General features: G+C 42.5%; 1 protein-coding gene across 2 annotated transcripts in view; it reads right to left on the bottom strand.

Moving 5' to 3' along the window:
- Nucleotides 1-3641: 3641 nt before the first annotated feature.
- The window catches only part of LOC121582427 (protein unc-13 homolog B), a 99736-nt gene continuing 77199 nt past the window's right edge, over nucleotides 3642-26178 (bottom strand). Inside the window, exons 20-49 of one of the 2 annotated variants that reach the window (XM_045225147.1) lie at nucleotides 25109-25224; nucleotides 24809-24972; nucleotides 23873-24023; nucleotides 23674-23742; nucleotides 23488-23577; nucleotides 23130-23267; nucleotides 22045-22175; nucleotides 21821-21906; nucleotides 21465-21500; nucleotides 20809-20850; nucleotides 19778-19904; nucleotides 19586-19682; nucleotides 19349-19492; nucleotides 17246-17323; nucleotides 16827-16904; nucleotides 14809-14841; nucleotides 14471-14515; nucleotides 14054-14068; nucleotides 13801-13824; nucleotides 13536-13559; nucleotides 13022-13045; nucleotides 8736-8824; nucleotides 8432-8578; nucleotides 8134-8257; nucleotides 7893-8024; nucleotides 7518-7665; nucleotides 7087-7143; nucleotides 6742-6834; nucleotides 6478-6637; nucleotides 3642-6332 (exon numbers count right to left, since the gene is read on the bottom strand). In XM_045225147.1, coding sequence (XP_045081082.1) covers nucleotides 6047-6332; nucleotides 6478-6637; nucleotides 6742-6834; nucleotides 7087-7143; nucleotides 7518-7665; nucleotides 7893-8024; nucleotides 8134-8257; nucleotides 8432-8578; nucleotides 8736-8824; nucleotides 13022-13045; nucleotides 13536-13559; nucleotides 13801-13824; nucleotides 14054-14068; nucleotides 14471-14515; nucleotides 14809-14841; nucleotides 16827-16904; nucleotides 17246-17323; nucleotides 19349-19492; nucleotides 19586-19682; nucleotides 19778-19904; nucleotides 20809-20850; nucleotides 21465-21500; nucleotides 21821-21906; nucleotides 22045-22175; nucleotides 23130-23267; nucleotides 23488-23577; nucleotides 23674-23742; nucleotides 23873-24023; nucleotides 24809-24972; nucleotides 25109-25224 — 2948 coding nt within the window. In that variant the 3' untranslated portion in view covers nucleotides 3642-6046. The remainder of the gene's footprint in view (nucleotides 6333-6477; nucleotides 6638-6741; nucleotides 6835-7086; nucleotides 7144-7517; nucleotides 7666-7892; nucleotides 8025-8133; nucleotides 8258-8431; nucleotides 8579-8735; nucleotides 8825-13021; nucleotides 13046-13535; nucleotides 13560-13800; nucleotides 13825-14053; nucleotides 14069-14470; nucleotides 14516-14808; nucleotides 14842-16826; nucleotides 16905-17245; nucleotides 17324-19348; nucleotides 19493-19585; nucleotides 19683-19777; nucleotides 19905-20808; nucleotides 20851-21464; nucleotides 21501-21820; nucleotides 21907-22044; nucleotides 22176-23129; nucleotides 23268-23487; nucleotides 23578-23673; nucleotides 23743-23872; nucleotides 24024-24808; nucleotides 24973-25108; nucleotides 25225-26178) is intronic. The other variant, XM_041898192.2, reaches the window with a different exon arrangement.

The raw sequence follows: 26178 nt of genomic DNA, 5'->3' as shown, positions 1-26178 counted from the left end.
ATAAAGCTGCGAGCAGTAATGATGTGTCCTTTCTGTCAGAGGATGACAGAAGGGACACAAGATCAGTTCGATAACAAAGCAAGCACTATCATGTTGGAACCATTTTCCTTTATGTGCAATTAGTGAAAGCATTACCATGTTTCTCTCTCAATACCACAAGAATGACGCAAGTGAAGTTTAGTCTACATTAGCATTAAAAAATAATTAAATACAACCTCACAGCTGTAATACACTGAATACGGAAGTACTTCCGGTTTCAAATTTTCCTGAATAAAATATCCACTTTTCACTACGTTCAGACCACATAATAGGGCAACAATGTGATCATACAGACTAATCACGATATTTCACATTGTTTGTCTGCATAATTTAAATCCAACATTCATTAGCATGAGACAAAGTCCACTTGATCAATAGTTATTGCTCTAGTATCCTATGGTGCCACTGGTGCCAATGACATCTACAGTGTCACCAACTGGTCTGGTGCAGTCACCTAAGTTTTCAGTGACTTTATATTCACACAGCTTCTCAGGACATATACACTGAGTGTACAAAACATTAGGAACTAACTAATGCTCTTTCCATGACATAGACTGACCAGGTGAATCCAGGTGAAAGCTATGATCCCTTATTGATTTCACTTGTTAAATCCACTTCAATCAGTGTAGATGATGGGGAGGAGACAGGTTAAAGAAGGACTTTTAAGCCTTGAGACAATTGAGACATGGATTGTGTATGTGTGCCATTCAGAGGGTGAATGGGCAAGACAAAATATTTAAGTGCCTTTGAACAGGGTATGGTAGTAGGTGCCAGGCGCACTGGTTTGAGTGTGTCAACGCTGCGTGCTTTTTCACGCTCAATAGTTTCCCATGTGTATCAAGAATGGTCCACCACCCAAAGGACATCCAGCCAACTTGACACAACTGTGGGAAGCATTGTAGTCAACATGGGCCAGCATCCCTGTGGAACGCTTTTGACTCCTTGTAGAGTCCATGCCCCGACGAATTGAGGCTGTTCTGATGGCAAAAGGGGGTGCAACTCAATATTAGGAAGGCATTCCATACCAAATTTCATGGCCCCATGTCCGTCGGCTCAGTTCTTATAGCCCTAGTGGGATATGGTGCCATCTGGTAGTGTAGCGTGGCTGATTAATGAATGCTGAAACGAATCATTCTCAAATTCATTAGAGGCTAATTCATTGAGTCTATATACCAAATCTGGAGTCAATCTGACTTATTGTTCATGAGAATAAGATTTTATAAGTATTTTTTGCATCAGCATACCCGCTAACGTGCATCTATAGGTACAGTCCAGCCATATTTGAATGCAGCAACAATTTTTTCGCAAAACCATTAAGCGACTGATGTAATGAGTCTATTTACAGTTGAAGTCGGAAGTTTACATACACTTAGGTTGGAGTCATTAAAAGTAGTTTTTCAACCACTCCACAAATTTCTTGTTAACAAACTATAGCTTTGGCAAGTCGGTTAGGACATCTACTTTGTGCATGACACAAGTATTTTAGTCCCAACAATTGTTTACAGACAGATTATTTCACTTATAATTCACTGTATCACAATTCCAGTGGGTCAGAAGTTTACATACACTAAGTTGACTGTACCTTTAAACAGCTTGGAAAATTCCAGAAAATGATGTCATGGCTTTAGAAGCTTCTGATAGGCTAATTGACATCATTTGAGGTGTACCTGTGGAGGTATTTCAAGGCCTACCTTCAAACTCAGTGCCTCTTTGCTTGACATCATGGGAAAATCAAAAGAAATCAGCCAAGACCTCAGAAGAAAAATGGTATACCTCCACAAGTCTGGTTCACCCTTGGGAGCAATTTCCAAATGCCTTAAGGTACCACGTTCATTTGTACAAACAATAGTACGCAAGTATAAACACTATGAGACCACGCAGCCCTCATACCGCTCAGGAAAGAGATGTGTTCTGTCTCCTAGAGATGAACGTACTTTGGTGCGAAAAGTGCAAATCAATCCCAGAACAACAGCAAAGGACCTTGTGAAGATGCTGGTGGAAACAGGTACAAAAGTATCTATATCCACAGTAAAACGAGTCCTATATCGACATGACCTGAAAGGCCACTCAGAAAGAAAGAAGCCACTGCTACAAAACCGCCATAAAAAAGCCAGACTACGGTTTGCAACTGCACATGGGGACAAAGATCGTACTTTTTGGAGAAATGTCCTCTGGTCTGATGAAACAAAAATAGAACTGTTTGGCCATAATGACCATCATTATGTTTGGAGGAAAAAGGGGGACTTGCAAGCCGAAGAACACCATCCCGGCCGTGAAGCACGGGGGTGGCAGCATGCTGTGGGGGTGCTTTGCTGCAGGAGGGACTGGTGCACTTCACAAAATAGATGGCATCATGAGGAAGGAAAATTATGTGGATATATTGAAGCAACATCTCAAGACATCAGTCAGGAAGTTAAAGCTTGGTCGCAAATGGGTCTTCCAAATGGACAATGACCCCAAGCATACTTCCAAAGTCGTGGCAAAATGCCTTAAGGACAACAAAGTCAAGGTATTGGAGTGGCCATCACAAAGCCCTGACCTCAATCCTGTAGAACATTTGTGGGCAGAACTGAAAAAGCGTGTGCGAGCAAGGAGGCCTACAAACCTGACTCAGTTACACCAGCTCTGTCAGGAGGAATGGGCCAAAATTCACCCAACTTATTGTGGGAAGCTTGTGGAAGGCTACCCAAAATGTTTGACCCAAGTTAAACCATTTAAAGGCAATGCTACCAAATACTAATTGAGTGTATGTAAACTTCTGACCCACTGGAAATGTGATGAAATAAATAATTCTCTCTACTATTGTTCTGACATTTCACATTCTTAAAATAAAGTGGTGATCCTAACTGACCTAAGACAGGGAATTTTTACTAGGATGAAATGTCAGGAATTGTGAAAAACTGAGTTTAAATGTATTTGGCTAAGGTGTATGTAAACCTCCGACTTCAACTGTACACAAAATCTGTAGTGAACCTGCAGTATGGTTCATGAGGATAAGATGATTTTGAGCATTAGCGTTACATAAGCAAATAATTAGTTGTTCATAATTTCCTTGTTTTGTGAGATATCAATACCAAATTCAGTGTGGATCATCTTAGGGATGTCCATGATAGCGATGACACATTTCAAGTTGATAGGCCACTGTGGAGTGGATTTACAGGTTTAAATGGACACAGAAAATCAGATTTGTCAATAACTCAGCCATCTTTTGACCAATCCCTTAGCTTTTCTCAAACTAAGTTAAGACATGTACCATGGTCCTACATTCCACATTTAGCCCAAGAGATTTTTCATGATTATTTAAAGCATTAGCGTTACATAGTAAAAAATGTAATCGTTAAGTATCCTTATTTTTGAAGATAAATGGTAAACTTAACATGGTTCATCACGGTAATGTCTGTGATGACCCTAAAAAGTTTTGAGTTGATGGGCCATTGTCTAGTTGATTTACAAAGGATTTAAATGGACAAGTAAAATCAGATTTCCTGATTTATCAATTACTCAGTAATCTCTTAACCAATCCCTTAGCTTTTCTCAAATTAAGTTATGAGATGTACCATGGGCCTACATACTGAACCCCTAATAATTAGCCAGACACATCATTAGATATTTCTTAAATACTTTATACAAAATTAATAAATAGGAATGTACACATTTTAATGATCAATACCATGTTTTTTTACAGTTACAAAATACAAATAAAACTTCACAAAAGTCCCGTTACTCGGACATACAATACGTGCTAACTAACTATTGTAGTGATTTAATTATAGTGCAAGGGTTCACAAGATTTAAAAAAGATGCACTTAAAAAAACGTAATGAAACGATAAAAAGTGAACACTTGCACAGCTTGGCACAAGGAACATGTATGTTACAGAGTGGCAGTGCCCTCTTCAAAAGTAGACATTTCCCTCTAAATCAACAGCCCAAAATATGTATGTATTCACATTGGTACTGTAGATACTGCATATAAAGCCCAGATATAGCTTTAGCAGTGTGTAATTTGCAGTTTTCTTCTTTGTGTGAACATCAAACTGACTATCATTGTATGGACAACGGCAGTGTTACTTGACAAATAGCAAAATATTTTTGTTATGAGTGATATGTTCGATTTTTTTTCTCCTCTCATTTCTATCAGGGAGTTGACGGGCAAGCGTCACCCCTTACTGTATACTGTACATCAAAATAGAACTCATGATACAGTACTGAACATCATTCCAACATTTCTGAAGAGGGATCAAAATGGAAAATAATAAACAAACATATAAATACTATATCTAAGAAAATTACTACATCTAAACAAATATAAATCCTCCAATACAATTAAAAACAAAAATAAAGTAACAGCAATAAGGAAAATCACATTGACAACCTCAGTCTGATATGGTTGATTTTGGTCAAATTGACCAATCCTCTGCATCGTTGTGAGACAAAAGAAATACACAGAAAACATGGGGTTAAAAACATGTATACAGACATCTTCTATTATCACCAATGTAAGGCCACTCAGAGATACAAGGAAACATAGCTGGAAAATATTTGCAAACCGAGGGCTTGGACTTCCTTTTCCTAGCCTTGTTACGAACCATACGAGGCTAGCATTTCCCTCATCTGAGATGAAAACCGTTTAAACTCCTCTGGTACCCAAAATACCCTCTAGGTCCAGTTAGCATCTGTAGGGTCCTGTAAGAAAACTGCAGTAAAAAGCCATTCAAAACAACCACTTTGCAAACAATACTCAAACGCTATCTAGCAGCCCTCTGTTTGTAAAAGTAGACCAGATTCTACCTATGGAATAAATACATAAAAACTATAAATAAAATGGCTGTCATTGAGGGTTGGCAACATTAGACAAATGTTTGTAAAATGTTGTATTCAGGGTTATTTAGTAGTGATTACTAAATTCAAGACAGGGCCCTACATACACCATTGCCGTTTTTGATGCAATAAGCAATAGTCCAGATTAAAAAGTGCTCACCAATCTCTATCCTAAAAAGGAAGTTTCTCTCTGGATAGAAGGCAGCCCTTGAGTTAAGAACGTTTATGACAATTTAGACTAAAACACATTACAGTAATTCTCATTCAAAGTGCATTGTTAACACTGTATGGGACTAATGGGTCATGAATAGGAGCCCAATACCTGGCAAGGCACACAATCTACAAACCCTTTACATTGAGTGCTGTTGCCGTTACAGTACCTCGTCAAAAAATAGGGGGGAGACTCAAATGTAAAACTCACTTCAGAACCACCACACCATACTTTCAACACAAAAAAACAGACTTCACTTTTCTACAGGAAAAACCAGTGGATTTGTACACTATATTTAGGAGTTTAGGAGCAGGGTACTTGACTTGTGGTAGAAGTCAAAACGATAGAAATAGGTGAATCTACTTTGACCAATGCACCAACAATGACATCCTGCGTTTAGACCCTAATAGTGGCATCTATGAGATTTTAACATGGATCATGAAGAACACTAAAGTGAGATTGAGGAAGATAAACAAACAGCGTTCTACTATAGTTACAGTTTGTGTCTGAACTTCACACATTCACAGCTTCTAAAGTGTAAGGCATCAAACGTATGGCCACAGTTGGGGGGTATTGCACATGAACACTGAGTAGAACTGTGGGGTGAGGGGGAGACCCTGTACTGAAGTACATACAGGCTGGCAGGAAATGACTGGCATATAGCGCCCATGGCATGTCCATAGTGCCAGACTGGCAGACCCACAGGAAGTACATTATCGTGTGAGAGTGTGTCTAATAACCATTGAGTGGGAGAGAAACTAACTACCCACATGTAGGAGATAGTGAGTGGGGGATACAAAAGGTGAGTATGACAAATACACAGTGAGAGTGACAGTGTGTTGGTGAACCAGTGTCCATCAAACAGCCAGTAGCAGCCAGGAAACATTATTAGTCCAAAGTAGTAGTAGTCAAGGTGCTCCTATTACTTTCCACTTTCCTAGAGGCCCTTCACACCCCTCCCCTCCTTCAGGGAGAACTCATCTGCCCTCCTCCTCAGAGCGTATCTCAGACTTGAGCTTGACAAACTCCTTGGCCACCTCGTCGTTGGAGCGCTGGGAGAGGATGCGCATGGCGGTGAGGCCTGTATCGTCCATGGTGACCCGCTGGCCAAGGGGGCACCAGCACGCCACACTGCCCTTCTCTGCTACGTCCCGCAGCTGCATCACAGCCATGCCCACCACCCGGTCGGCACGGCCAAAACAGTAGTCCTTCACACACATCTGCAGCTCGTAGCACTCAAAGCCATCCTCGTTACCCAGGATACTGAGGAGACATGGAGGAGGGGAGGGAGGGAGTGAGAGATTATTTTGTATACTTTTTTTACAATGAGCAATGGCTATTTCAAGGGGCTACACATGGATTATTTTAGGCAACATGCTACTGTACTATTGCTTGACTCTGGACTCACAAGTGGAAGGTCTCGTTAAACTTGGGCGCCCAGCTGTTGTTCTTGGACTTTGATTGGAACTTGCGCTTCTTGTCACTGAGGTGGGGTCCGATCATGGTGATCTCCACAAAGGGCCGGAACATCCCAGAGGTCTGCCACTTCAGATCATTGGCTCCCACCACTGGTACAACAAGGAAGGAGATTAGTTAGTTTGTTGGGATGGGGAGAGAAAGAGAAAAAGGGTTAATTGGAGTAATTTTTCCTTAACTGTACAAATATACAAACCTTTTACAGTGACTTTGTGCTCCCCAGTACCAGGGTGGGTGAATAGGTCGATCTGTATGGATATCTCTCCCACCGGCTTGTCCACTCCTGAGCCTAGTGTACACAGATAGAAACACAAGACATTATCTTCCAATGGTGGTCAGTGATTATAGATACCAGGAGTAGTATCCTTTAGGGAGGAGGAGGAGAGGGTATGGGTAGGGTCATACAACCAGGAGGAGGATCAGTCAGGGTTGGTGTTTGGGGCAAATTCACCCACAGGGGCAGATGGGAGGGGGTTTATGTAAACAGAGTAAAGGAGAGAGGGGTTGTTAGCACATGCTATCCATTAATGGCACAACCTACCCCTGGAGGGTTGTATTTTTTCGTTGGGAGTTAACCTAATACCCTTCCCATTGTGCACTGGTGAGGAGGCAGCAGAAGAGATCACAAGAGAGAAGACAAATAAGCAAACGTGTCAAATGGCAGCAGAGAGTCATTTTAGAGTTCGGCAACAACTCACAGAACAGTCACACAGCCAGAGAAAGCTAGTTTTGAGGTATGTAATAGAGGCATTCACAGTATTTAGCTGATAGATCAACTTCAAGCCCAACACTAAATAGAACAGTACTCAAGAGGGAGCACTGGAGCCTCTCTGGTTACCCCTGGTGGCAAAGCAGGGGAGAAGCAAAGGTCTTATTTTATGACTGCGTTATGTACAATATTTAGTTAGAAACAATGGGAAGCAGACTGATGCTATTGTGTGTGTGTGTGTTTGTGCATGCGCGCCGCCTTACCTTGTGTGTGTTGTGTTGTGACAAAGGTCTTGATGAGTGTGTCTGTGGTCTGTGTGTAGAGGGACAGAGCATGGCGTAGTGAGGTCAACTCAGGACTCTTCTCCAGGAATGCCTTCTTCAGACCGTTCCCTCCTGCATGGAAGTATTGCTGCAGAAGAGTGAGAGAGCGGGAGAGTGAGAGAGCGGGAGAGAGAGAGAGAGAGAAAGAGAGATGAAGAAGAGGGGAAGAAGATGGGAAAAGAGAGGGAGATGGAAGGTTTGTTTCTCTACAGTACAATGAATGAGGCCTGTAATTAAAGGCTCAGCAACAAGGCTCATCATCTAAGTAGTAACTTTACCACAGGTGTATGTTTGACTATAAACTCAAAGACAAACTTTGATTGTGTCCAGTGCTATATCCATGACAGCACACTGTTTAGGTGTCAGGCTTTTGGCCTCTCCTGCCATGTGATCCTTGAGCTTGGAAAGCTGCCCCAGTTCCTTGGCTGCAGACAGGATCTGAGCCCCCTGAGGAGAGAAATACACATAACATTAGGTGATAGTGTGTTTGAAGTCGAGGGTCATGCGGAAAAGGCCCAGGTCTGAAGGTAAATGTTATGAGGGTGTTAGGCCTTACAAAGGTGTCGTTTCCTTGGGGCAGAACGATGGTCTTCTCCAGGCTGCTCATCACAATCCTCCACAACTCTTTCAGAACCCGCTTTAGAACAGTCTTCTCACACGCCGTGGCAAACAGCGTTAACCTGCATAGACACACGCACGTTTAATGAGACAACACATACAGCAAATCAACAAATACACAATCACGCAACATGGCACAACATACTGACAAAAACACCTTTGACTTCAGAGGGAAGGCACCAAAATGGACGCCACCAAATCAGCAGCCAATAGGGAAGCAGGAGGGATCCACTCACTTTGAATCCAGGAAGTCCATAAGTGGCCGCAGCATGTTGTCCGAGTCGGCCTCCACCATGTTGCGGCTGTTGGCGTTGACTGGGCCCTTGATCTGGTACAGCAGAGAGGCCATCTGTCTCATACAGTCATCAATACGGACCTGGAAACTACAGGAGAGAAAGGAGCCACAGGGGTTAGGGTTCAGAGCCAAAATGGACTCCATATACTACAGACTGAAGCTGTGTGCATGAGTCTATGGGGAGTGTGTACATGTTCGAATCCCGGGACTGTGTTGTGCGTGTGTGTGTGGGAGCATGTGTGTACCTGTTTCCAAACGTGGTACTCAGCTCATCCAGCACATTGTTCAGCTTGACCTGAAGCTCGTTCAGGAGGTCACTGGCTTCTGTGTCCAGCTGCAGAAAAACAGGCAGACAGAGAAAGGCAGACATACAGATACAGTCAGACAGACATTAAGGCAGACAGACACAGAGAAGCACACAGAGACAGTCTGATAAGTATGAGTACAGAAAAAAATGTGTAATTTTTTTTTTCTTCATATTTTCTTTTCTCTCGCAAATAAATAAATATAAATATATTTATTTATTTGCAAGAGAAAATAAAATATGAAAAAATTTTATATATATATATATATATACACACACATATACAGTTGAAGTCGAAAGTTTACATACACTTAGGTTGGAGTCATTAAAACTCGTTTTTCAACCACTCCACAAATTTATTGTTAACAAACTATAGTTTTGGCAAGTCGGTTAGGACATCTACTTTGTGCATGACACAAGTAATTTTTCCAACAATTGTTTACATACAGATTATTTCCCTTATAATTCACTGTATCACAATTCCAGTGGGTCAGAAGTTTACATACCCTGTAAACTTCCGACTTCAACTGTACATATATAGAGTTGAAGTCGGAAGTTTACATACACCTTAGCCAAATACATTTAAACTCAGTTTTTCACAATTCCTGACATTTAATCCTAGTAAAAATTCCCTGTCTTAGGTCAGTTAGGATCACCACTTAATTTTAAGAATGTGAAATGTCACAATAATAGTAGAGATAATGATTTATTTCAGCTTTTATTTATTTAATCACATTCCCAGTGGGTCAGAAGTTTACATACACTCAATTAGTATTTGGTAGCATTGCCTTTAAATTGTCTAACTTGGGTCAAACGTTTCGGGTAGCCTTCCACAAGCTTCCCACAATAAGTTGGGTGAATTTTGGCCCATTCCTCCTGACAGAGCTGGTGTAACTGAGTCAGGTTTGTATGCCTCCTTGCTCGCACACGCTTTTTCAGTTCAGCCCACACATTTTCTATAGGATTGAGGTCAGGGCTTTGTGATGGCCACTCCAATACCTTGACTTTGTTGTCCTTAAGGCATTTTGCCACAACTTTGGAAGTATGCTTGGGGTCATTGTCCATTTGGAAGACCCATTTGCAACCAAGCTTTAACTTCCTGACTGATGTCTTGAGATGTTGCTTCAATATATCAACATAATTGTCCTTCCTCATGATGCCATCTATTTTGTGAAGTGCACCAGTCCCTCCTGCAGCAAAGCACCCCCACAGCATGATGCTGCCACCCCCTGCTTCACGGTTGGGATGGTGTTCTTCGGCTTGCAAACAACCCCCTTTTTCCTCCAAACATAACGATGGTCATTCTGGCCAAACAGTTCTATTTTTGTTTCATCAGACCAGAGGATATTTCTCCAAAAAGTACGATCTTTGTCCCCATGTGCAGTTGCAAACCGTAGTCTGGCTTTTTTATGGAGGTTTTAGAGCAGTGGCTTCTTCCTTGCTGAGCGGCCTTTCAGGTTATGTCATTATAGGACTCGTTTTACTGTAGATAGTTTTGTACCTGTTTCCTCCAGAATCTTCACGAGGTTCTTTGCTGTTGTTCTGGGATTGATTTGCACTTTTCGCACCAAAGTCTGTTCATCTCTAGGAGACAGAACGCGTCTCCTTCCTGAGCGGTATGACGGCTGCGTGGTCCCATAGTGTTTATACTTGCATACTATTGTTTGTACAGATGAAAGTGGTACCTTCAGGCGTTTGGAAATTGCTCCCAAGGACGAACCAGACTTGTGGAGGTCTACAATATTTTTTCTGAGGTCTTCGCTGATTTCTTTTGATTTTCCCATGTTGTCAAGCATAGAGGCACTGAGTTTGAATGTAGGCCTTGAAATACATCCACAGGTACACCTCCAATTGACTCAAATGATGTCAATTAGCCTATCAGAAGCTTCTAATGCCATGACATCATTTTCTGTCATTTTCCAAGCTGTTTAAAGGCACAGTCAACTTAGTGTATGTAAACTTCTGACCCACTGGAATTGTGATACAGTGAATTATAAGTGAAATAATCTGTCTGTAAACAATTGTTGGAAAAATTACTTGTGTCATGCACAAAGTAGATGTCCTAACCGACTTGCCAAAACTATAGTTTGTTAACAATACATTTGTGGAGTGGTTGAAAAACAAGTTTTAATGACTCCAACCTAAGTGTATGTAAACTTCCGACTTCAACTGTATATATATATACAGTCGTGGTCAAAAGTTTTGAGAATGACACAAGTATTGGTCTTCACAAAGTTCGCTGCTTCAGTGTTATAAGATATTTTTGTCAGATGTTACTATGGTATCCTGAAGTATAATTACAAGCATTCCATTAGTGTCAAAGTCTTTTATTGACAATTACATTAAGTTTATGCAAAGAGTCAATATTTGCAGTGTGACCCTTCTTTTTCAAGACCTCTGCAATCCACCCTGGCATGCTGTCAATTAACTTCTGGGCCACATCCTGACTGATGGCAGCCATTCTTGCATAATCAATGCTTGGAGTTTGTCAGAATTTGTGGGTTTTTGTTTGTCCACCCGCCTCTTGAGGATCGACCACAAGTTCTCAATGGGATTAAGGTCTGGAGAGTTTCCTGGCCAAGGACCCACAATGTCGATGTTTTGTTCCCCCGAGCCACTTAGTTATCACTTTTGCTTTATGGCAAAGTGCTCCATCATGCTGGATAAGGCATTGGTCGTCACCAAACTGTTCTTGGATGGTTGGGAGAAGTTGCTCTTGGAGGATGTGTTGGTACCATTCTTTATTCATGGCTGTGTTCTTAGGCAAAATTGTGAGTGAGCCCACTCCCTTGGCTGAGAAGCAACCCCACACATGAATGGTCTCAAGATGCTTTACTGTTGGCGTGACACAGGACTGACGTTAGCGCTCACCTTGTCTTCTCCGGACAAGGTGTTTTCCGGATGCCCCAAACAATCGGAAAGGGGATTCATCAGAGAAAATGACTTTACCCCAGTTCTCAGCAGTCCAATCCCTGTACCTTTTGCAGAATATCAGTCTGTCCCTGATGTTTTTCCTGGAGAGAAGTGGCATCTTTGCTGCCCTTCTTGACACCAGGCCATCATCCAATAGTCTTCGCCTCACTGTGCGTGCAGATGCACTCACACCTGCCTGCTGCCATTCCTGAGCAAGCTCTGCACTGGTGGTGCCCCGATCCCGCAGCTGAATCAACTTTAGGAGACGGTCCTGGCGCTTGCTGGACTTTCCTGGGCGCCCTGACGCCTTCTTCACAACAATTGAACCTCTCTCCTTGAAGTTCTTGATGATCCGATAAATGGTTGATTTAGGTGCAATCTTACTAGCAGCAATATCCTTGCATGTGAAGCCCTTTTTGTGCAAAGCAATGATGACGGCACGTGTTTCCTTGCAGGTAACCATGGTTAACAGAGGAAGAACAATGATTTCAAGCACCACCCTCCTTTTAAAACTTCCAGTCTGTTATTCTAACTCAATCAGCATGACAGAGTGATCTCCAGCCTTGTCCTCGTCAACACTCTCACCTGTGTTAACGAGAGAATCACTGACATGATGGCAGCTGGTCCTTTTGTGGCAGGGCTGAAATGCAGTGGAAATCTTTTTGGGGGATTAAGTTCATTTTCATGGCAAAGAGGGACTTTGCAATTAATCTGATCACTCTTCATGACATTCTGGAGTATATGCAAATTACCATCATCAAAACTGAGGCAGCAGACTTTGTGAAAATTAGTATTTGTGTCATTCTCAAAGCCTTTGACCACGACTGTACACATATACATATATATACACATATACACATATATATATGTATATATTGTATATGTGTGTATATATATATATATATATATATATATATATATATATATATATATATATATATATATATATATATATCACACATATACATATATACATACATATATAAACATTTTAAAACAGTTAAGCATGATTCTCAAAAACCATAGATATGGGGAAAAAAACAGCAACATAATTCCCTTTGACGCCAGATAATACACATACTGTAAAGTATGCGAATTGCAAGCCAAAGTAGAGCACACACAATAGTCCAGCAGCAATGGAGAAAACGTGTTATTTTGCTTTTTGCCAAGAAAAGGCAATGTCACTCAAACTGAAAAATGTTTGACTAAAGTAGCGAGATTCCTTATACTTGCAATGTCACTGCTACTTCTCTTCCAGTTAATTACACTCATTCTTATTCTTATTAGACAACACACTCCTGCAGACTAACCCACCTTTTTGTCGGTAACAATCACCACCTTCAAAGAAAGCAGATGAAAGAAAATGGCGGTTTAATATGACAGCAGATTCATGATATTGACTCAGAAGTATACACTATTTGAGGACCACCAGGGGTCACAATGTGCCCCATATCTACAACCACAGCATCAGTCTGACAGAAACCATCTCACAGAGGCCTAAAGCAACCCCAGCAAGACAGATGACAACATGATGTGGTCCATTAAGCTAACGCTACAATAAGCCAGCTGATACATGGACTGCCAGGGACTAGACCACACACTAGATTCTAGACAAGAGTATATGACAGCTGTAGGGGAGACTACTGAATGAGTTCTGCACCAGTGGATACGAGGATGGCTTACAGGGGCTATAGGGAGAGATGGAGGATGTTTTTCATGAGCATCCTGTACGTGTGTATACTGCTGAGTAAGTGACTGTTAGTGAGAGTGATACAGTGTTACAGGGGATGGGAACTCACTGAGGATGTCACATCCTTACTACACTCACCTTCTCCTCGTCTTTCTTTTCAGGCTATCAGAGAGCGGGAGGGAAAAAGGAGATATGACCATATTTATTGCTGTCTTTTATCAAGAGCTAGTATAGGGTAAAAACAACATTGCTAACAATACATGGTAAATATCTGATGGTGCCATAAAAGGATATTATAACAATTTGGGAATGTGTTGACCAATGAACCAGTGACATTTGTGTGAGCAGCATAGCTACCGCTCCACTATACAACCCAGGGAGAAAGGCACAAACTCTAACCCACCTTTTCCTCCGGGGGTGCATCCATCTTTGAGAGGAGGGGAGTAAAAAAAGAGCCTGTCAAATGTGTCTGTTTTGTTGCAATAACTAAAGTATGCACCAGCAACAGACCCATCTAGTACTAACACCAGGAGAAGATCTAGGATAATCGACTTAACCAAAAGACTAAATTGTAAAAAGAAGTAAAGTAAACCTTTGCATGCATACTGTAGGAGTACATACTGTATGTATGCAACATTTGTTTGTAATGAACCCACCTTCTCTTTGTCAGTCTATTGAAAACAAAATAAACAAAGGAAAATAACAAAATAATTAAATTGCATAGTAGTCTGAAAGTAAATGAAGTTGTGGGAAGGAGATGTCTGTGTAATGGAGAGCAAGACAGCTGCACTTTAGAGAACAGGTAAGGGACAACATTACCTTAGTCATATAGGGGAAGAGAGAGTTGCACCAAACACATGACCAGTGAAAACCCCAACAAGATCAAAGTCACCACGTTAACCATGGCGGTGTCCTATTCCACCATGAGACGGCACAATGATGTGGCGAATGCGTGTGACCACCACTACGTGAGTGGAGAGAGGGGCAGTGAGTGTGAATGACGATGTGTGACCATGACGATATCAGTGACTGAGTGTGTCACTGACACAACCTCTACTACACCAACAACAAACCTCAACCTGCTCCTCCTCAACCTCCTCCACCTCCTCCACACTTTCCTGAAGGGTCGGAGTGAGACAGAACACAAAACATACTGTGAACCTCCAGCCAGAGGCAGAACGGATGATAAACCCTCAGAGAACTGATTGATACACTGAGTCGGTTTACAAGTTACATCAGCCGACCATGTCAACAATGACATCAGTATCAGACAGTACAGTATCATTTTCTGTATTTAAGTAAAAGTAATCGTCCGTTTTCTACGTGAGGTTCAAAAACAATATATTATATATACCCATGTACAGAATGTTCATACATGCACATATATAATGTCCTCTTTTCTTACACCCACCTGCTGCCATTCTATCATTTTGCCCATGTTGCCCTAGGGGGGAAAAAAGAGGGGGAAAATGCCCAAGTTCCTTTTATTCCTGCTAACTGCAAAAAGTCAGCACCACATTTTGAAGGTCAGAGTGCTTATAATGAAGACCTCTGTGTAGGCTTTCCAGATACAGATAAATAGAGAGAAGTGTAAACAGTAGCATGTCTATTATCAGTCAACGGTCTACAACCATTCCATTATATTGTATAATTTTGAAGATACTGTAGTTTATTTCTGACTGTCAAAATAAACAAAACAGAAAACTAAAAAGTTAATTGGTGCTTGTTTACAATTAAACTTGAACAGTGTGTCTTGTCTTTCAAGTGTCTAATTTGTGTTGACAGGCAGAAGAGTGCGAGTCAGCGTGTACTGTGACGTTTCTGTGAACTCTTCCTACTAAGCTTCATCTGGGATAACTCAATTCCTAATCACTCCCTCCCACACACATCCCATATCTCCCTCCTTGAAAGTCCGCCTTTCAAGTTCAACTCCTCACAGCACGACACAGAGCTTTGACACAAACAAGACAACATCACGGCTTCACACAACCCCAGAGTTGTGCTTCTTTGAAAACACAGAGCTCAGATTAAAGTTCCACTCTCTACATTTATTAAACTGTAACACTGACTGTCTTACGTTAGAAAAACCCAACTACAAGCCATATGCCAGTGAATACACAAACAATTATGGATACTAGTTTACTTTCACAACCCCAATCATCTGAAATTGATCCTCGGTGTGCAGAATTTCTTCCCATTACACTTCAATTTCCTCAAAAGACTAAAGACTCATCTAATTGGCCACAGGGAGCTATCATGTGAGAAATCTAGCTAGTTGAGTTGTCTATGGTTTTACAATGGGATTCCTAAAGGCTCTATAGAGGGTGAACTCTATTCTACAGTCTCCCTGTTTAATCTTCTAATGATATCATATACCCACCAGAGTCTTTCTCTCCTCATCCTCAGTTATGACCTGCTGGTCAGGGGCGAAGGTGAGATAGAAAATCCTTAATATGCAAGAAGCTCTACAACAACACTTTGGCAACTATCAAACAGCCTTCAACCAAAAGTGAACGCACACCCACCTTCTCCTCCTCATCATCCACCTGCTCGTCAATCTTAAGCAGCGAAGGAAACACATCTATTTAAACTCAAGTTCTCAGTCTAGTGCTACAATTCAGTAAGCCAAAACAAAGGGATTACTAGGCCAAACTATAAACTACTTCACTCAACATCCAAACCAAATAATAACTCACTTACTACTCAGTAAGAAAGGGACAATCAATCATTCAGAATAAAGCAGGTCCTAGAGATATTTAACTTATAGATACTACATAGTGCTCTTAAGTAGGGATGCTAAACATAGGTATGGTCATGAAAACCTATAGACCGTACATAGCTTTTTGCACTCTAGGAAATTGATCTAGGGAAATAATAGAATCACCAAGGGCATATGTTAATTTAACAGTCTAGTAATCTACACAATAAGCACTGGCCTATAGATGCTATTGATCTAATGCTCTATTCCACATGGCAGGATACTACAGTAGCACACATCCACTTCTCAACTCTAAGTCACGTGAACCATCTCCCTACCATTGCTTCCTCTTTTGCAATCTGGTACAGAAAGACACAAATACCATGTTTATAATCTTGTCTATGAAGAGCAGTCACACACAAAAGCAATTTGAACCATGTGTTCACACATAGCAAATAGTTGAGGTTCTCTATTTATCTAGGTGTGATGCCAGAGTAGCACATCATTCAGTCCTTTAAATCAAAACCTGGTAACACCAATGGCTGCTCAACTGGCTGCATGAGCCCAGAGACACAATGCGCCTGTAGTCTTCTCCAGGAGGTTCCTGGTGGTCCGGAGCACAGTGAGGATGAACACTGTTCACCCCGACCCTCCACCCAGACTCCATCTTACCCATCTGTGAAAAAAGCTAGTTGTTAACATCTCTTCCTATACATAGTGTTGCTGCTTACCTGTTTGGCACCCATGGACTCAAACATCTTCTCCAGCTGGATACGCAACTGCTGCACATTATTCATCAGTACACAGGGCTACACAGGGGAAGAGAGCAAGCGATAGATACAGAGACCATTTAGAGGTTGAAACTCCCATAAAAAACTCTAAGGATAAAGTGCATTCGGAATGTTTTCAGACCCCTTGACTTTTCCACATTTTGTTACGTCACAGCCTTATTCTAAAATTAGCAAAAATGTATAAAAACCAGTTTTTGCTTTGTCATTATGGGGTATTGTGTGTAGATTGGTGAGGGAAAAAAACTATTTAATCAATTTTAGAATAAGGCTGTAACGTAACAAAATGTGGAAAAAGTCAAGGGGTCTGAATACTTTCCGAATGCACTGTATGTTGTGTAAGGCAGGATATGAAGACTTACGATCTTCTCTTTGTCAGAGTAGGAGGGGAAGCTCTTGGTCAGAATGGCACTGTACTGCAGAAGAACTTTGGCAATAGTCTGTGGGGAGGAAAACAGGTCATTACAGTGTCCAACTACACATGCGTGAGGTTTCAGTGTCATATATCTCATCCCAACCACTAAATGACAGTCATCCTTTTCTGTGAATGGGAAGTGGCCTTTAACACTGGCTAGAGGCTAGTGTGGTTTTGGGGTAAAGTTAGTGAGGGTATGTGAGGTTACTGTCGTGTAACTTTTCTGAAGAACTACTGCTGGAGAGAGTCCACTGAAAGTATGAATGCATTCCCTGAATGTATTCTCTGTGATGCAGTCTCTCTATAGACTGTGCCAGCCCAACCCCAGCTAGAAAGAGAGTACATTGAATGATTGTCCCATTAGGCATTTCTATTTAATGAGAACATATCATATCCAATTCCTTTACACAAATGTTAAAGTCCCCCAGACAATGCTCCGGCTGCTTTTATTGAAATGGGATTTTCTGGGGCTAATATCTGTAATAATGGTATAGTACTCTAAAATAAGAAAAGCAAAGGTAAGGATTTCTCTAAAGGGCAGAGTTGGCTGTTTTCCAAAGAAGAAAATGCAATGGGCGGTCATAATCATTAATCACTTTAATGAGATTTGGGGATATTTCAAAGGTTTGAGCAAATGCCAAACTTTTTCTCCCATTAACCAGGTTTCCATCCAACCATTTAAATGGAGTAAAGTACATGTCAGATAAAAAATTTTTTGCGACAGGCCTGATGTAAAAGCTAATTTGTCGGTAAACTTTCCAAATGTCGAGAAAACAAAATACGCTAGACAAGGTGGGATCTTTTTGTGTCTGTAAAATTAATTGGGTGAGAAATGGCGGTGTAAACTTGGAGTCACGCAATTATATGTTGTGTGGTCCTCCCACTACGACTCGGGAAAGCATGCAGTTTATTAGGCTACAGATGAAATAAATGTGGATAAACTTAACAGGGTTGGGCCTCCGGAGTGGCGCAGCGGTCTAAGGCACTGCATCGCAGTGCTTGAGGCGTCACTACAGACCCGGGTTCGATCCCAGGCTGTGTCACAACCGGCCGTGACCGGGAGTCCCATAGGGAGGCACACAATTGGCCCAGCGTCGTCTGGGTTAGGAGAGGGTTTGGCCGGCTTCGGTCGTCAGTTGAACAGTGTTTCCTCCGACACATTGGTGCAGCTGGCTTCCGGGTTAAGCAGGCGGGTGTTAAGAAGAGTGGTTTTGGCGGGTCATGTTTTTCGGAGCCAGCTGGGGAGTTGCAGCGATGAGACAAGATCGTAATTGGATATCACGAAATTGGGGAGAAAAAAAGGGGGTAAAATGTGGTTGCTTGTAATTTTATTTAGACCTATTTTGGAAGTACAATACATACCAGGTGTAATGGCAGTAATTGACGATAGTTGCAGGCATATTTGTTGAGTAACTAACGTATTTTGACATTATAACGCTTGCAGAGCTGGTGAATTGTAGCTTGAATGGTAGCTTTCTGGGCAGAGAGATCTCGTCATATTCATCATCTCCTTTGCCCAGACAATGGTTTAGTAGGTAGCATACCCGCACTGTATGTGCAAGCTCTTGTCTAGAGCGCACGTGCCAAGACCAGAGTGGGCACATTCACTATATAATGCAAACATTAATTTGGACAAAACCATCAGTAGAGTTGAAAATGCGGTGGAAGCCCATTTAACTTGTATTTTTTATTCAATACAACCGCAAAAGTTATTTTTATGTGCACTACGTCGTCACGCACAGCCTTTTATCCGCAACAAGTCAATTTGATGGAAACACATCTCTGGTGGGAAAATGTGCATACATGTTTTTATGCTGATTTTTGAATATTCACATGAAAATATGTCGCCAATTGGATGGAAACCTAGCTATAGTTTGAAAAACATTTCAAGCCAAAAGTACAAATCAAGCATGACTTAGGGGAGAGGCTCCCTAAAATGAATCTCACAGAGGGTGGAGATATGAGAGAGCAATCTATCCCTCCAGGCATTGGTCTACAGTACAGTACATACAGGTCAGATAGATAGGTAGGACAAGGAGGGTAAGGTTACCTTGGCGAATCGTCGGCTGTAGTGGGCCATGACCTTTGGGTCAGGACAGTCCAGTTTCTTGATGATCTCAAAGCTCTGGTTGAGCTGGGTGAAGACGTCCACCACCGAGCAGGAGAAGAGAGCATGCTCAGATGTCTGCTGGAACTGGAAGGAGAAGGGGACGGAGACAAATGTAACTATATAGTTTATAGTGAATAACTGACAAAGATGGGAAAATAACTACTACCAGTTACTTACTCCATCTTTCTTGTCTCTCTCCAGAGCTCCATGCATGAACTCCATGGAAACGCTTTCATTCTCATCCAGCCACTGCAGCACAAACTGTAAGAACCACCTGCACATGGGAAATATTGAAGTAAGGGGTAAAATAGAGTGAACCTATTTTTATACACATTTCTGTTAAGTTTAGACAAGTCACGGTTAACTCACGATGGGTAGTCGGGTACAACCCCTTTGAAGTTTGGCAGGTCCTTCACATACTCATTGTACAGCCACTTGACCTTGAAGTGCAGGTTCATGTAGTCGGCACTCTTACACAGCCGGTGCTTTTCATGCTCTGTGGAGACAAACACACCAGAGAGTGAGTGTGTGTCTCTCTGAGGATGTGTTTATTTGTGTGTGTGTGTCAGTGTGTACATAGATATGCACCTATGTATGAGTGTCTGGGTCATAATATTACTGTAAGAGTAGTGTGGATATTTAGGGCACAGAACAGGTAGGGTTCAGTACGCTTGGAGGTAGAGGAGTGAAGAGCAGCCAGCCACCCCCAGTGGCCAGTACAGCCACAGCTAACTGGGCTTTGAAGTGGGCTTACTGCAGGCTGAGTGTGTGGTGGGCGGCTCCACTCCCCTAGTGCCCCTGGGCACGGTGATTAAGACACACACAAACACACACTGCAGCGCATGCACGCACACACAGACTTAACCATTCAACTCTCCTGTGAGAGACATCCATCATTGGGAGAGTGTGAAAAGGAGTTTCATGAGGACAGAGGAAAGTTAGAGATGTACAAATCCACCTCTGGGGAGAGGAGGTAATAGAGGGGGTCCTGGGAGACATAAGCAGCTTTCACACCCAACACATCTACTCTCCCTCTGTCTGTCGCTCTCTCGCTCTGCACCGCATGGAGCTCTACTGTATCTCACCTCCCCAGAACGCCTCCATCCCCCAGTGGGATACCCCTCTCTCTCCATCCCTCCCTCCATACTCGGCTTCAGTGTAGCTTCTCCCCATTCTCCTCCCTCCCACAGCCCTCAGCCTTACACATCATTCTCTATGTAAAACATCGTCAGAAACTCTCGGACCACAGAGAAACAGCCTTCCCTATAGGATTAACTTTGCATCTCTGTTGGGAATGACAGATTTCACTGGAAACACAGATCTAACTCGGTTTATATGTTGGGGGTTCTGGGAGGAGAACAAGACAAGAGGAGTGATGGGGTGGGGGTTGATGCTCTTACCAGCATAAAACGTCTGCCCACGAAGGTGGAATTCAGATGGGGCTAGAACACAGAGAAATAAGCACGGACCGAAGGAATGAAATGAAAGACAAGAACAAGGCAACACAAATAGAAAGAAATAGAGCAAGATGAAAGTGGAGAGACGGAGAGGATGGAATGGAGACGAGCCATACACAACTTATGAATGTAAATGGCTTGCCATCGTAAATTGTCAACTTTTGGCCAGATTCACACAGCAGTGCTCTGATAGAAATAAAATGATATTCAACACTAAAATATTTATATAAACTGGGTGGTTCGAGCCCTGATTGCTGATTGGCTGACAGCCGTAGTATATCAGACTGTATACCAGGGGTATGACAACACATTTATTTGTACTGCTCTAATTAAGTTGGTAACCAGTTTATAATAGCAATAAGGCACCATGGGGGTTTGTGGTATATGGCCAATATACCACGGCTAAGGGCTGTATCCAGGCACTCCGCGTTGCATCGTGCATAAGAACAGCCCTTAGCCATGGTATATTGGCCATATACCACACCCCTTCGGGCCTTATTGCTGAAATATCTAATGGCTAACAGAATACTGGCACATACTGTAGAATAGCATAATAAGAGGGTCTCTGTTATCATCTACAGTACAGTATGCAGTCTTACCCTGAAGCCACTGGTAATGATCAACGTTATCCATTACTGAAAGAAAGACAGGGTAGAAGAGACACACAATGCTGAGACAGAGACAGAGCCACAGACAGGGGGTGGAGAAGACAGACTGGGGAGATTTCCTTTTCCTTCTACTGTTACTTAGTACCTTTAGTACACTCCACATGTATCCTCTTGGGCTCATTCTTTCACCATATAGTTACGACGCACACAAACACACTCAGACAAAAGGCAAGGTAGGGCCAATAAGTCTGGGAATATGGTATTAGTGGGTGAGGAGCTTGATCCCCAAAATGACGCAGATTGGGCACGTCTGCTCGGCTTCTGATAGGTCATCCTTGGTGACTTACCCTCCATGGCATACTTCATGTCCTGGGAGAACAGCGTCCACATGACCTCAGCACACACCTTCCCCACATTCAGCTCCTGAGGGAACCTGGAGGAGAGATGGTAGAGAGTATCATTACACACTGGAAATAGTACAGGAGTACATACATTATTATTGTGTGTGTGTGTCTGTGTGTGTCTGTGTGTGTGTGTGTGTGTGTGTGTGTGTGTGTGTGTGTGTACTAACTGGTTGAGGACAGGTGTGTAGGAGTTCTTGTCCTCCTCTATGATGGAGACGATAAGGGTGATCAGTTTGGGCCAGAAGTCCAGGTTCTTGATGCTGGGGCCCTGCTCCTCCAGGGGAAGATCCTCTTTGTGCTGGATCAGAACACAACCACACTCCCAGTCAGACAAAACACAGCGTGTAACACAACTCTGCTGGATTAAAGTGATATCCCTTGACATATTCATATGAAAAGTGTGTCCATTGAAAAACATTTTGACCAATGGGCAAAATGATATGTTAATTGTGTAGATAATCAAACTCATGTCTCTATCACAATCCGTTAAAAAGTTATTGGTTTTTACCCTTGTAGGATGGTCAAAATTAGGGAGACTAAATCAATGGAGGCCAGAGAAAAAAAGTTGTCATAAATCAGGAAAATAGCATCGCGTCAGCTAGGCTGGATGCTGTGCAAGAATTAAGGCTAACTGACAGGCTCCCTATTGAACTCGTAATCTTTATTCTCGAATACGGAGGACATAGAACAATATAGAGGTAAGATAAATATCGATTTTGAGACATGACATATAGTATTTTAATATTTGAGTATACGCCGTTTATATTAATGCGACGTTCCTGTTCTTTTTCCAAAGAGTTCTCACAAAAACAAGCGTAGCTCTGTGAAATGTCAACGGAGCACTGAGGGTACTGCAAGCTTTTTATTTTCAAAGCCTTTTACATGTAATTCAGCTCGTGTCATGCTAATTTTGCTATTTGCAACACACAGAAACAACTTGGAAAACGACAAAATGTAAAATCCTCAAACGTTTCGGCGATAAAGCTGCACCACTCTGTCAACTGAGCTTGGTGCTTATTATTGGATGCATTAAGTTACGTCTTTTTGGATATAATGTTAAATGATATGTTAGAGAACGACCCCACTGAACAATTCCGAAAATGAATAATTATATTTGTCTTGGTAAAATGTATTTTATAACATAAGGAAGTGAAATGTCATCACCAAAGCATATTCTAATATGAATAACCTGCATTCATTCTGTTAGTGTAAATGACACTGCAGTAGAACTGAGATAGACTGAGCGACTCACTGTGTCCAGCAGCTGGTACTGGCGGCTGTACAGCTCCTGGCAGTTGTTGAAGATATAGTCATAGGTGGAGTTGAGGCAGGCCTTAACACAGTCCCTCACCACCTGACTGGCTCTGGGGGGACTCTGCAGTTCCTGGACCTGAACACCAGAGGGAGATGGCGAGCGTTACAGCGTTACAGAGAGAGAGAGAGCGCTTACACAGCACTATAAAGAGTGATATTATATCGTGATGATTTACTGTCATAGCACAAATAGTTGTACTCATTGAGAGTAAGGAAGACACTACACAGATCACAGGCAGGAGTAGAGCAAAGGTTTCTTCACAGAGAGTCTTTGTAGCCCAGCCCTTGGCCTATACCTTCATCCTGAAGAAGGTGATGCTGGTCAGTAGGTCCACAGTGGACTTCAGGTCCTGGAGACGATCCTTACTGCTGGCAGGGAAGTTGTTCTGAGAGGGTATAATTGGGGACCATTCCATTAGAAAAACAGAGATAAAAGGGGAAGGTGCATATTTTGAGGTTTATGTTAAAACTTCTCAACTTACCCTATATGTGGAGAGGTCAATGCGTAAGGAGTTGTGGAGTTGATCCAAGAGCTTGACAAAGCGCTCTTTCTGTTGGAGGGAAGAGAGAACCAATTAAGGTGAAAATCATCCAGAGAAAGGCAACCTGTGGTATATGACAAGTACAACGTAGACAGTGTTATTAGGTTTGGGAGGGAAAGGGGTGTGGGGCCATACGAACCCCGAAGTTGGAGGCAGCGAATCGGTCAGAGGCGGAGACGTTGGTGGAGGCGGTGGTGTGGGCGTAGAACGCATTGATGTTGGCCAGCAGGGTGCTCATCACCGCCGGAACGCCAGGACACATGTACTTAGAGGACAGGCAGGCGAAGTGCCTAAACACACCAGGAGAGGGCACTGTCAGGGAGGGCTCAGAGACAGCAGCTCAACGTTGGTTGATTCTACTATTTTAATGTTTCATTATGTCTCTTGTTCACATTACATAATTATCGCAATGTAATGTTCAAGTCAAAATGCAAAGAACATGTTTATGTACTTTGACCCAATTTACACCACACAGATATCTTCCTTCATTATGGGGCAAAATAATCTACAGTAGCAGTGGATTTCAGGGACGTAATAGGATTTACAACACACTGCACAAGAGCAGGCCTATGTTTAGCTAGCTAGCACTACATGGGACGGCTGTCTCATATCTCCCATCAGGCCCCTGCCCCATTCCGGCTGAGGGATGGCCACCTGAGTGTGCTTTGTGTAAATGATGGAGCCGATTAACAGGCATCTGTATGGAGAATGGCACCTCATGGAGACAGATCCATTCTCAGACCATTTATAATTGACTTTCCTTCATTTGGAGGCCACCAGGGAATGACAACAGCACCAAATGGCTATTTCATATTAGAGAAAAGGGGGAGGAGAGGGGGAGAAGGACAGAGTGAGACGGAGAGAGCACAAGAGAGAGATAAGATAAATAACTGAGAGAGATAAGAGAAGAGAGAGAGAGAACGAAAAAGCACAAGAAAGAGATAAGAGACAACAGAGAGAGAGTGAAAGAGAGAGAGAACAAGAGAGAGAATAAACAACAGAGAGAGCAAGAGAAAGAGAGAGAGAACAAGAGAGAGAGAGAGAGAGAGAGAGTCATCAGATTCCTCTGACTCACGTCATGGCCTGGTAGATGGACTCGATCCCGTAGCGCATGGCAAACTCGTCCACTATCTCCTGGGCCACCTCGTCAAAGTACACCTTCCAGGCATCGTCTCCTTTGGCGTCTGGGATCCTCACAACCCCCTGGCCCAGAACGTCCGTTGAGTGGTGGAAGAGGTTCTGGAAGGCAGACAGCCACAATGTCCATGTGATACAGAGACCCACAAGTAGCTGTGTTTTAGAGCTGGTTTAGGACTAGTTTTACTGATGGTGTCTGCAGTTATCATATGAACAGAGAGATTACTGAGTGTCGTACCTCATGTAGACAGGTGTACTGGACGTGATAGGGAGCCACTTTCTCCTCTCCCTTGATCTCCACACTTATGTGGAGACGGATAGCACCGGACACGGCTGACTTGTCGGTCCTCTTCTCTGTAACAGTAGACACACACACGTCAGTGAGTCAATTACTATACTCTAGATCTGTCACACTAACCAGGTCTGCTAATCTAACGGCAATTCCGGACTATTACTATCAACGGGTCTACAGTGGATCCGCTACAAGGCCATTCAGTGTGTGCTATACTAATATGACTACTACTCCAGTTTGTACTGAGGACAAGGGCTCAGGGTTGTATGGATTTGTTCTTGTTCTTCCAGCTGAGGACACTTCAGCTGGTCTTATTTTGGAAGTGCTGTGTTCGGCAGCTCACCCCGGCTATTTCCCCTGACAGCCACATTATTAGGGTAATTTGTACGTGTCGTCGAAGCGGTCGCTATACGACTGGAGCGTGCTACATATTAATCAAGGAGGATCTCTCCTCTGAGAAGATGGAGGGGAGGTGAAAGAGAGAGAGTGGGTTTGCTACTGATTTCAATCTCCTCTTTTAGTGTGGTATCGAACACATTCAATGAGTAACATTAGCCAATTGTATATTTCACAGTCTAGGGAAAGTGTACAGACGTTTCCCCTTCTCATAGGGCTAACACACTGCACAACCACTTTAACATTCAAGAAGTGCTGTTTCTTTGAAGGCCTTTTCAGTATCATGGTGGAGTCATTTTCAAAAAGTCATGATTAAATAGGCAAAACAGAGGCCTGCAGCTTCAGAACGGCACAGTTAATCACATACCCATGCACGCAAACAAACACACACCATGAGTTACTGATGTTGTGAATCTCATCTGCAGGGATGAGGAAGTCTATGACAGACAGTGAGGCATCCCTAAAAAGGTTGACTATCATTATAAGGAAGAAAAAGGAACGCCCCAGGGGCAATGAAACAATTCACTTTTAGAAAGTGTTTAAAGCTAGAAGAACATTGAAGAGCTTTTTCAACACCCCACCCTCCTCCTGAGTCCCTAACCATCCCATTCCAAAAGGGA

Source organism: Coregonus clupeaformis, chromosome 15 (genome assembly GCF_020615455.1).
Source record: "Coregonus clupeaformis isolate EN_2021a chromosome 15, ASM2061545v1, whole genome shotgun sequence".
Lineage (NCBI taxonomy): Eukaryota > Metazoa > Chordata > Actinopteri > Salmoniformes > Salmonidae > Coregonus > Coregonus clupeaformis.
This window is presented reverse-complemented; position numbering and strand designations above follow the sequence as displayed.